Source organism: Pelodiscus sinensis, chromosome 10 (genome assembly GCF_049634645.1).
Source record: "Pelodiscus sinensis isolate JC-2024 chromosome 10, ASM4963464v1, whole genome shotgun sequence".
NCBI lineage: Eukaryota > Metazoa > Chordata > Testudines > Trionychidae > Pelodiscus > Pelodiscus sinensis.
In genome coordinates this window covers 29732473-29745484 of record NC_134720.1, presented here as the reverse complement: position 1 = coordinate 29745484, position 13012 = coordinate 29732473, and the positions used below count along the sequence as shown (strand labels likewise).

At 39.9% G+C, this 13012-nt stretch overlaps 1 protein-coding gene across 2 annotated transcripts in view; it reads right to left on the bottom strand.

Annotated features, from left to right (window-relative positions):
• Positions 1 to 13012, bottom strand: part of GMPS (guanine monophosphate synthase) — an 83977-nt gene that overhangs the window by 35588 nt on the left and 35377 nt on the right. For both annotated transcript variants that reach the window (XM_075937754.1, XM_025184864.2), the window contains exons 10-13: positions 10319 to 10424; positions 8603 to 8718; positions 4828 to 4953; positions 2905 to 3020 (exon numbers count right to left, since the gene is read on the bottom strand). In XM_075937754.1, the coding sequence (XP_075793869.1) occupies positions 2905 to 3020; positions 4828 to 4953; positions 8603 to 8718; positions 10319 to 10424 (464 nt within the window). The remainder of the gene's footprint in view (positions 1 to 2904; positions 3021 to 4827; positions 4954 to 8602; positions 8719 to 10318; positions 10425 to 13012) is intronic.

The following is a 13012-nucleotide window of genomic DNA, read 5'->3' as shown; positions in this document are numbered from 1 at the left end:
ATTAATTTGCTTTTTATAGTACTCATCACTACAGTTTCAGTGCTTTGTAAATATTAAATTTATCTTCACAACACTCCCTGTGAGATAAAGTGATGATATCATCCTTTCACAGATAGGAACTGAAGTACAGAGAGAATAAGGTAAACAATTTACACACATTTTGTTTTCCTGATTTGAAATACCCAGGACCCAATTTTTCAGAGTACTTAAAATATTCAAAGCAGAACTATTATAGACTTTAGTTTCAACTCAGAGTGCCACGCACTTCTGCATATTAAACACAAGGGTATCAAGTTAGGCAACCAGAAATTGAGAAATAAATTAGTAACCCACTATGAACAGTTTTGTTTATGTGATTTATTTAGCATTACACAGGAACTCTGTGGCATAGGTAAGGACAAAAATCCAGTTCTCCAGAGTCATATTCAATTGCCTCAACTATGAGACAGTCCTTTCTCTTCATGCAATGCCCTGCCTCACTCACTACTACCATGCAACAAGTGAGGCAAGGCTCCTACAAACAACAGCCTCCCTCATTGCATCACTCAGATTCATTCCCCAAAGCAGGTCCATTCTATGTCCCAGGTTTATTCCCTAGATTTCTTATTTAAGACTCAGTCTTCTTGCCCAGCCAATCCTAGACTCCCACGCTGGGCTTGCTGTCTGAGTCCCAGTCTTTCCTCCTCACACCTAATCTCAGTCTCCTTTCCCAGGAAGTCCCAGGTCTCTCCCTCCCACCTGAACTCTTTGTCCCATCAACCCCATCCTGTCTGACCTGTCTCCTCACCATGCTCTCAAAGTATCCCCTGCATAATCTCCTCCCCATCACCTTGCTCTAGTTTCCTCCTTCTCTGGCTCTGTCCCCCAATCTCTCTGCTACGCCACTCCCAACTTTCCACCTGCTCTCTGGCTACCTGTCAGAGCTCTTCCCCACCTTCTCCTACTGATTCCTAGCCTCAGTCTCCCTACAACTCCTTGCTCAATCTCAGTCTCCCCCATAAGAGTGACAGAAGACAGCCTGAATGAGTGCATGAAGCTGGATTTGACCAGTTATGATGTAAACTCCAAAGAAATGTGTGAAAAGATGCAATAGCAGAAGTCCCATTAAATAAAGTCTGTGAGTATGTTTCATTTATGCTATTAATCAATCATTATATCAATTATCAATAACATTAAGTTGTATATTTTCAGTCATGCAAATGGATATTCTTATAATGTCTCTGTTGACTACTTGCTTTGAATTTTGATGAGTTTGGCTTTTTGGTTTGAAAAGGTTGCCAACTCCTGGCTTAGATGCTAGTAGGGAGATCACTGAGAGCACTGGAGAGAGGGACTCACTGCTCTAGTTCCAATGTCTAATCCCACACCAGCTAAGAACAGCCTTTACAGGGGGAAAAAGATTCCAGGCCATAGCATATCCTTTGGAATGGTGCATGCGTAGGGTAGGTCTACACTACCACAGTAAGTCAACATAAGGTAAGCAACTCCAACTACATGAACAACACAGCTGGAATTGACATAGTTTAGGTCAAGTTAATTCAGTATCTACACTGTGTGGGGTTGACCGGAGATCTCCCATCAACTTACCTTACTCTTCTCATTAGGGGCAGAGTACATGGGACACCTGGAGAGCAATCTGAGGTCAATTTGGTGGGTCTTCATTAGACCCACTAAACTGATTGCTGATACATCGATCTCCACTCCACTGATTCTGGCTATCATGTAAATATAGCAGTAGTGTTATCAGTACTAGGAGCTGCAAGAGGCCCAAGCATACTCAATGAAGATGGCATTTTCAGAAAATTTAGCTGAGCAACTGTGAACTGTCATTTATTTTTCAAAGGCCAGACTTCAGCAGATTTTCAAAGGAACAACAAAAAGGCTCATCCTGAGACAAAGTAAAGCATCTGCCAAATATCAAATACCTACTCTAATGCAGAGCTTTTTAAAATAGAGGTCACCAGAATTTACTATGTACAAAACATATTTTTCCATAGCCTCATTCTTGGAAATGGCTGAACTGTGTTGGCTGAAGTTTCCCCCCCAAAAATCAGCTTGAGGCAGACACCTGGCATGGAAAACTTAGTTAAAATTATAAGAAATTAAAAATAGTATCTTATAATGAAAAATGTCGTGCAACATTAATAACAGACAGCACTACCAGGTTAAGGGAACCAAGAACATTTATCTCCTTTCAAGCCACAACTCTTTTAACTATTAGCTTGAATGGCACTATTGCTACATTGCCATATATAAATTTCTATAGCAAAGTGCACCTAGACCTTTCTTAGGCACTGTCTAATTAGTTCAGTGATAAACAGATGGAATTAATATTTCATAGTAAAGAAAAAGATGTCTTCAGACACTCAAAGGGCTAGCAAATCTGATGTTTAACAGAGGTAGTTTTCTAACACAGGTGGAACAAACTGAACTATTTATATTGCTTAGTGTTGGCTTAACACAGGTCCTATTTAAGTCAATGGGAGTTTTACAAGTAACGTCAGTGACAGCTGAGTTAGGACAAGCCAAAATATTTTCTAAATGGCATACAATAAGTCCATTCATTGTTTGGAGCAGCCATGCAAAATAGCAGATTGCCTAGCAAAATGGGGCCTTATACAAGTTTTACTCTATTTTGTCTTATCAAGTGACCATCACCAGGGGAGAAAACTGATGAGTATTTCAAGTCTGTGCATTTTTGGAATAACTGCACATCAAAATTCATTGGACAGTGATTATAACTAAATCTCATAATGTTTAAAAGGAAAACACTTAAGTTATATTAGCTACTTTCAGTTCTCAGTTTCTAACCTTTGTTCTAATTTCTGCAATATAGGCACAATAATTATTAATAAACTGACAAAAACAAAGATAATTATTGCATACCAAATTGAGAATATATACCTGTTAATGTTGTGGCACATACGCGGTATGAGCCTGGCTAGGAACATAAGTGACTCCCAGTGCGGAGTATCTTTACTTGAGATCCCACAAACATAGCTATATGAGCGACAATCACCCTAGGAAATAACAAAAAGTGAACCACCAATAATCAAACAATTAACGTATAAAACAATATACAATACTTTCCCAATTATTTCATAGCTGTTAAAAATCAAGTTAGAAAACTAAAATGTTGAATTGTTGATGTAAAATTAACAATTATAAGCCCACTGAAATCAATATGACTGCCTGACTATAGCTTAGGCAGAACTTGAACCTATATCTTTAATTTGCCTTGCAATTCCTGGATACTGGAAGGGTCTCTGAATATTGAACTTAAATATTAAATATTCAGCAAAATTATGCTATTCTATGGAGAATTTAAAAGACAGTATTTCATTCTTAGCTTCCAGTGCTGTCATCTCTTCAAACTTTTAACATTATTTTATGAATTCAAGCTAGTTCTACAGGTTGGACCTCCATATGGCACATTGGGGACTGACCCGTGCTGAACAAGGGAATTTGCCGGACCAGAGGAGGTCCTCTGCCACCAGGCTCCCACTGGCTCTGCTTCCGGCCCAGCCAGATATACCGCCTTCAGACGACTGTGCTGCTGGCTCTGGCCCTGCAGCCGGATCCCTCTGCTCCAGGATTCCTAGCTCCGCCGCTGAAACCCCTTGTTGCACGGCTCCCAACACTGCCTGAGCCTCTACCACAGGGCTTCTGACTGTACCACTGGAGTTCCCAGCACTGCCTGAGCGCCCTACTGTGGAGTTTCTGGCTGCATGGCCGGAACTCTTCATACCACCTGAGCTCTGGGCTGCATTACAATAGCTCCCTGAGCTGTCGGAGCTTCCTGAGCTCCCTGATGCGAGGCTCCCCATGCTTCCAGAGCTCCATGCCCCAAGGCTCCCTGACCTTAGGCTCTATGATCCAGAGAGTTCTGGTTTAGGGAGGTACAACTTGTATTAAAAATGCCCCAAATCACAAAATATTTTCGAAACATAACCAATGCCATCTAACAAAACTCTAACAAAACATTTGCCTAATATTGCAAGGCCAACCCCCACAAAAGAGGTAGGCTGAACACACTACTTTCCACTAAACACACCACACCACTTTCCACTAAATTTAATTAAATGACCTTGCCATGCATAAATAATACTGTAAGCACCTATCAAGGTGGAAGAAGGCATTTAAGCCTATTCTGCACTTCTGTTTGGTAATATGTAAATATTTAATTTCAACAAAAATAACTTATTTTTAAAAACTCATTGATATTAGAAGAGCACTTGGCATGCATATCCATAATTGCTATACTAATGCAAATGCAGAAAATAGTTCAATTTAAAGCAAGTAACCAAGACACTGTACCCTATGAATCTGATCTCAAAAGAACTAATTAGAATAGATAACAATCAAACATAACAGTCACAAAAAATGTCAGGAGAATCCTTGAAATGTCATGTCAAAAACACAAATGTAATAAGGCAAGCTGTTTGGTGTTAATGCTCTTGGTTTTGGAGTTTTCTTTTTAATTATAATGAACAAATAAATAGGTCGAATGGGCAGTATAAATCTTTTGGCACAGCATCTCAGAGGTGTTACCTAATCTTAAGAATTTCAGTCAGCTGGATAGACACTTACGTAAGGCCTGAATAAACTTCCTGAGGACATCAGATTACCTGAAGACCCACACATCAACAAAAAATAAGTTATAAATTAGAAGTAGTATCTTGTGCATTCTCTTAATTTTCTTTCCTAGGGACATGGTATTTTCTTCATTTTTATTCTTAAAGCATTAATTATTGATTATATTACATTGCAGTCTTCTGTATTCAGCATAAGCAACCTTCAACACCTCTGCAGACTCACTCCACTAACCTGCACTCCCACAGTTTTGATTGGCAGCAAGAAGGCATTCAGTGAATGTAGGCTTGTGATCTGCATCAGTTTCTCTTGGTCCTCTTCAGTCGTGCATGCTTTGACCCTTTGCAACAGAGTGTGTGGCTGTGCAAGGGGGCAGAAAATAACTTTTCATAATTTTTATAAAAAGACACATTCAGATAAAAGTTATAAATATTTATGCAGCCAACTGTTGGTTTACACTCTACATTTATGATATCTTTATTCATTGTAGAGCAATGAAAAAGTTTTATTTTAACAAATCTTAAGGATTATGAGGAACAGTACAGTCTAACGGCATAAGCAGATTTAAGCCACATCTAGAAAGAAAAATAACTTAAAGCCATCATTCACTGCGATTTCCATGTATGCTATTTCTTCCAGATGCATAAGACAGCAGCATCCTCATAAAGGCGACAATAATCTTGACACTCCAATTAGGCCACTGGTGATCAGATAATTCATCAGCAACCTATGGCCAGGTGTGATGAACACATTGTTCTCAGTGTAACTTCTGATAGCTAATTTGAAGCCTTTTTCAGCTAGACAGATGTAGCTGAAGTTATCATATGGTAATTACTGCAAATAGAGGAAAATGATACACTACTAATGTACTCCATTGCTCAGAATTCCTGCGTATTACATCCCTCGAGTATATCAGACCCTTACTTCTCACATTATGATCTAAAAGACCAATGACAGTTCATGCAGGTAAATTTAAAAAAAATACAACTACTATTTTCTGCTAATACTATATGGCTGGAAACAGTCACATAAGTTCTCTTAGCACAGTAATTTTTAGATTGTTCTAGCTAAACAACCCATTCTGATACTGTAGAGCAGTGGCTCTCAACCTTTATAATACCGCAGACCAGCAAACTCATTCAAAAACTTTTGGCAGACTGCCACTGAAACATTTGCATATTTGCTATGGTAATTAATTGATTTGAGTATTTGAATATTCATTATGGTGATTCGTTTTAAGCGGTCGCATGATATTTTACATCGCATCTGTACACACACAATACATGTCATTGCGTGGATGTGAAGATCAAAATCATACATGGTTAAAAAGAAGCAATGAATCATAAGATTAAAAAATTTAATAACAATTTTAAACAATAGGATACGATACCAATTAAAATGTACAATAAATATTGGGATTTTTTTTCTACATTTTCTAATATACTGATTTCAATTACAAAAGAGAACACAAAGTGTCCAGTGTTCACTTTATATTATTATTGATTACAAATATTTGCACTGTAAAAATGATAAACTAAAGAAATAGTACTTTTCAATTCTCCTCATACACATACTTGTAATACAATCTCTTCATCGTGCAAATGCAACTTACAAATGTAGAATTTTTTATTTACATAACTGCTCTCAAAACCAAGCCCATGTAGAACATTAGAGAATATAAATCACGGGTGGGAAGTAATTTCTCAGCAGGGGCCACTTCAGAAATTTCTGAAGGGGCAATGCCAGGACACTTCCTTGCTTCTCCACCCACAGACCTTCACTGGTCTGTGGGTGGGGGAGTGCATGAAGTCTTTGCCCCCGCCCATGCCAAGAGAACCTCTAGCTGTTCAGAACAGCTTGGCAGTTCCCTCCAGGTGCCTGTCCCCCTGATGGTGGGAGACTTTGCATGCTCCCACCCCGGGCCCCCAGGTCAATCAGCATCTAAGAGAGGGGGGGGACCATGCAAAGTCTGCCCCCACCCTGCAATGGAGAACCACACTTAGGGTATGTCTACACTAGCCACCCTAGTTCAAACTAGGGTGGCTAATGTAGTCATTCGAACTTGCAAATGAAGCCCGGGATTTAAATATCCCAGGCTTCATTTGCATGTTCCCGGGCGCCGCCCGGAGGAGTAACGGTAGGAGTTGCAGGAGGAGTAAGGGTAGTTCAAATTAGGAGCTTTAATTCGAACTACCTAGCCCGTGCCACGTGTAGCCGTGGGCAGGTAGTTCGAACTACGGGGCACTTAAAAATGGCAGCGCCCAGAAACAGAGAGGCTCTTTTGCCCACTCCTGATATACATCCACTCTGTTCTCCTGCTTGTTCAGTAATTCACTCAGACAAACAAGTTTGTTTACATTTACAGGAAATAATGCTGCCTGCTTCTTACTTATAATGTCACCTAAAGTGTGAATGGACATTCACCTAGCACTGTTATAGCCAGAATTGCAGGGTATTTAATGTTCCAGATATGCTAACGTTTATTTACCCCTTCATACTTGGACTAACATTCTAGATGATACACTTCCATGCTGATAATTCTCATAACAAAATAATGAATAAATTTCTGTTGATGACATCTGAGTCAGCTGATGAAATGAAAGTGCATTAGTCCACACGGCTCTGCATTGTTATCCTTCTTACAGTGCAAATATTTGTAATAAAAAATAATAAAGTGAGCACTGTACTCTGTGTTCTGTGGTGTAATTAAAACCAATTTATTCAAAAAGGCCTACTTGTGTTAGTCATGTTGTTTCCTTTGTCAAGCTACAGGGATTTTGTCATTTGGCTGCCACGGAACTGGAATCGGGGCCTTGGTGAGGCTGCCCAAGTAGGGATAGCCTCACTACAGCCCAGTTCCAGCTGCGGTACATGGGGCAGCCACCTGCCCCGCAGCCCCGCCAGTGAGGCCATGCGGCTGCCGTGGAGCTGGAATTGGGCCATGCTGAGGTCCCCCAGTAGGGACAGCCTCATTGCAGCCCGCTCCAATAGGGACAGCCTCACTGCGGCCCATTGCCAGACCACGCTCCCAGCTGAGTGCTGCAGCCCAGCAGGCAGGGGTTCACAGCCTGCCAGCAGTCCTCAGACCAGTGGATGGGAACTGCTGCTATAGAGTAGTACAAAATTAACTTTTTCTTTTTCTAAAAACACATTAAACATTTAAACACAGTTTTATTATATCACCAATAATGCTGACTACACAGAAAATCTTCAAGTTGGCACAAATTAAGTATCAAACAGCACTTCTCAAACAATGCAGCATACAACTTAAGAAGATAAGACATAAGCCCAGTATGCTGTCTTCCAAAAGTGACAAATGCCAGGTGCCCCAGAGAAAATGAACAGAACAGGTAATCATCAAGTGATCCATCCCCTCTCAGCTTCTGGAAGAGGCTAGAGATACAATCTGTGCCTATCCTTGCTAGTAGCCAATGATTGTCTTATCCTCCATGAATTCATCTAGTTCTTTTTTAACTCTGTTATAGTCTTGGCTTTCATAACATCCTCTGGCAAAGAATTCCAGACTGTCAGTGCATTGTGTGAGGAAATACTTCCTTTTGTTTGTTTTAAACACGCTGCCTATTAATTTCATTTGTTGACCTCTTAGTTCTTGAATCCTCCCCACCCCCTGACCTAACTCAATGAACCCCCTCCCCTGAGCTCCTACATATATCCAACCCCCTGCCCTTAGCCCCGTGCACACCTCTCATCCCCCTGCTCTGTCTCCTGAACCCCCGCCCCATGCCCTGAGCCCCAATTCCCCACCTGACTCCTGAACCCTCCACTCCCTACTCCGAGCCCCTCACACATCTAACCTCCTGCATCCTCCACTCCCTACCAACTGTCATTATTTAAATAAAGCATGTACATTTTATTTTTTTTAAGCCTTACTACTGCTAGTATACTATAAATATCACCCTAATACTTCAAAGAATTACCATTCATATTTCTTTCACATTTTTGGTTCCCAAGAGACCCACCTTCTTCAGTTTCAACAATATTTAATTACCTTTTTAACACTTGCAGAAAAATCTGCTACTATTTTCAAAATATTGTTAGTTTCAGGGAAGTCTTTGCAAACATAAGGTTCTTCAGCACATATTACTCTGATTGCTAGGCCGGGACCTGAAATGCAAAGTTAAACCAATATTACAGTAAAGAACATGCAAGTGAACAGTCACATTTAAAATGTTCTATATGCATCTCAGAAGAGACAGCTTTATCGTTAAGTAGAGTTTGTTTATTTTGCTGATCTGCAGTATTAGTTAGCTTAACAAAATTTTTATCAAGTTTGTTCCATACACAAAATCTGCTCTGAAGCAGCACTTTGGTTACTTAACTTGTACATCCAGACATTGTTTACCTACATCCTAAAGTACATGGTTATGTCAGGCAGTGGTTAGTGCCTCTGACGTTTTGCTACAAATAGAAAAGACTGTAATTACAGCAATGATGAGACAGTCGCCACTGCCTCCTCTTGTTATATAACTTGCATGCAAAAGTTGTGGAGATCTGAGAAAAACTTCACAATTACAAGTCTAACACATCACTGAATAATGCTGACAGTGGAACTGCCTTCAAAGCTGATTATCACAAAATTGCTTTTAATTTGGCTCAGTATCCTAATGACAGCTCTTGCAATACAAAGGCAGTGGTACTCCTAAACTAATTCATAGCTTTATATAGTACTTGTGCTACTCATAGGCTGGTTTGTGCCACCTGCCAGCTACTATCAACTGCAAAAACTATGAGACTACTTTTGTTCCTAGCATATTTTAAAAACTACACCAACCCTTTTAGGAGGGTTCAGTTTTCTCTAACACAATTCTGAGACTGTCTGGTCAAGAACTTTTGCTATCTCTTATAGTCCCTTATTTCTACAAAAAATAAATTGTTCCTGGAAAGGAATGACTTATATTAGTGTTCCAAATTAGACCGTACAAATAGTATTCAGTTACACTTCACTGTTAATGGAGTTTTTGGCCTATGGAGCTGAAATAGAAAGCATATAAAAAAAGCTACCAGACTAATAATTCTTTATCACTATAAGCACACTCTCTTATAATGAGTGCTTCATCTCTAGAAAATACAAAATCTGCTTGAATATAAAGCCATAGTAGATGATATCAAGTTCCTATCTTAACACTGTAGAGATCTTTTCTTATATGAAAATATAAAACTTATTCTGAGCACTAGTACCATTTGTTGTCATTGACTTTAATGAATTACACTAAGGATGTTAAGTATCATGTAATTGACTAATTAGTTGATAGGGCACCTTTGCAGTGTAGCAAAGCCTCATGGCTGTTGCTATACTTCAAAGGCGAAAGCACCGAAACCCGGGGTCAGCTGGGGACTCCTCCATTGACACCGGGCTCTGTGCGGCGCTGCCACTTTGAAACGCTGTGGCGGTGTTTCCAAGCAGCAATGCCGCTCTGAGCCTGGGGTCCAGCTGATCCCAGGCTCCACGCAGTGCTGCTGCTTTGAAATGATGCGAAGAGCTTGATGCCAGAGCTGACCGCGGGCTCTGTGCAGCACTGCCGCTTTAAGTACCTCCATCTCCTCCTCCCACCCTTGCTGCCTCTATCTGAGAGAGACAGCAAGGGGGTGGTGACTAGTCATCTATCCTGTCCATTATCTGATAAGCATTTGCTTGCTTATCGGATAGTCGACTAGTTGACTGGTCCTTAACATCCCTAAATTACACTAATCCTAAATACCATACCTGGGAATGGATGCCTTGAGACCAGATCTTCTGGGAGGCCAAGTTCTCTCCCTAGCACTCTTACTTCATCCTTGTGGAAGTCCTTCAGGGGCTCTATTACCCTACCCTAAACAAAAATAAAGTAATTGACATTCAAGTTTCTGAGTTCAAATAACATTTTAGTAATAACTCCAACCATCTGTTAACAGATAATGTTGTTTAAATTAAATTAGTCCTATGAAAAGCAGGCAACTGCCAGTACTGAAGATTAATACCTGACGCAGAAAGGATGGGTACATATGGATTTTTTTTTTTTGAGAAAATGCTTAACAAGAAGAGGAAATAGGTGAACATAAAACTTTACCACACATTTAGCTTCAATGATAGGAAAAAATAAAACTGTTCCATCAGCTGCCTGATAGGCCTCTAGTTAAAACTGGTTAAATTATTTGTTGTGAATATGCCATACAAATTTAGAAGCTTTTTCAGTTCAGTCATTCACAGGCCAATCCAGATGTCTTCAAATATATTAATTAGTCACTAAGGACATGGGGAAAAAATCAGGTTATGGGCCAGTAACATCAACTATTTTCTATATGGTGTAGTCATCTATTCTCTATAGGTTCTTACTAGAAGATTTACCCAGCATTACTCGGGTTCTCAACACAAATAAATTTTGTTTTTCTTCATTTAAATCAATGTTCTGGAGTGAGGCTGGAGCTAAGGGGTTCAGTATCAGGCTACCTCAAGGAAAGAGGACAACCCCAGCCTTCTCTCACCTCAGTAGCTTGACGCCAGGTGAGATACGCCTGTCCATGGCCATGCAGCGGGCACAGCCGGGGTAGGGGTGCATGTACCCCAATGGGAGACTGATAGACACAGAAGGACACACAAATAGAAACTGTCCCAAATATAGAGTAGATATAACATTTATCACTGTTCATGTCTCACATCTGTCACATATTTGTTCTTTTAACCTTTGCCTGGATGGAGAAGAGTACATAATCACAAAAATACAGAGCTGGAAGGGACTTTGCCTATTTCAGAGCTTAAATGCCCTTATAATTAAAACGTTTTTCCTAACATCTAACCTAAATCTCCTTTTCTGCAGATTAAGCCTATTATTAAGCCTTCAGCAGACATGCAGAACAATTGATCACTATCCTCTTTATAATAGCACTTACCATACTGGAAGACTTATAAGATCCCCCTAAGATCCCCCTTTAGTCTTCTTTTCTCAAGATTAAACATGTCCGATAATTTTAATCTTTCCTTATAGGTCAGGTTTTCTAAACCTTGCATCATTTTTGTAGCTCTTTAGGCTCTCTCCGTTTTTTTCTTCAAGTTTAGTGCCCAGAACTGGAAACAGTACTCCAGCTGAAGCCTCACCAGTGCTGGGTAGAGAGGGACAGTTACTTCCCATTTCTTAGATGCAACATTTCAATGGTAAACCCTAGAATATTAGTCTTTCACACAACTGCATTGATTCATATAATTTGTGATTCGCTATAACCTCCAAATCCTTTTCACCAGTATTACCACCTAAATAGTTTTATAGTTAGGCATTTGACTTTTCCTTTGTAAGTACTTTGTACTTGTCTTTATTGAATTTTATCTTGTTGAATTCAGGCCAATGCTTCATTTTGAGAAGATAATTTTGAATTCTAACTTTGCCTTCCAAAATGCTAGAAAAATTCGCAGTTTGGTGTCACCTCCAACTTTCATAAATGCACTCTCCACTAGGCATATTAAATTTAGATTAATTGGTTAATTGAATAGTCAATACAATTAATTGTTAATTGAATAGTTAAAACAGTCCCAGGGCTGTTGCTACACTTTAAAGGCCAAAGCGCTGCAGGGAACACAGGGCTAGCAGGGGACTCAAGCAGCCCTGCCTCTTGAAACATGCTGGGCTCCATGCAGCACTGCCACTTTGAAGCTCCCCTCTTCTCTTCCTCCTCCTTGCTGCCTCTTTCTGATAGAGGCAGCAACGGGGGGTGTGGGGAAAGGAGGAAAGAGGGAGCAACTAGTTGACTAGTGTGTCAACTATCTGCTTATTGTATAGTTGACTAGTCATTCACATCCCTACTCTCCACTCCATTACCCAAGTCATTAATGGAAAAAAAAAAACACTGAATAGTACCACACCCAGGAATGACCCCTACAAAACACCACTAGATATGCCTTCAGTTTGACAGCAAAAGGTTGATAACTACTCTTCAGTAGTCTTTCAACCAATTGTGCATCCAACTTACAGTAAAATGTCATTTAGACCACATTTCCATAGTTTGCTTATGAAAATGTGATGTGGGACTGTGTCAAAAGTCATACTAAAATCAAGAGAGATTACACCTTCCGCTTCCCTACTAAGACGGTAACCCCATTAAAGAAGGAAATTAGAATATGAAACATCTCATTTTAATATTTTTTTAAATTATCAACAAGGGCATGTGCACAGACACGTTATTATATGTTAATGTTAGGGAAGGGAAGGATAAAGAAGTGCTCCTTGCATGTATTGTAGAAGGTGGCAAGATTTGTTTGTACTGGTTCGGAGTTCTTGTGGGAATTCATTCTACAGTTTCAGGTGAAGACTTCAGAAAGCTCTGTCTCTATATTAAGGATAAAGCTCATACATGAAGGAAAAATCCATTGCACCAGAGAAGTTAACTTGTTAAGCATGGTCTTCATCCCCCAGCTTTAGAAGAAAATCTT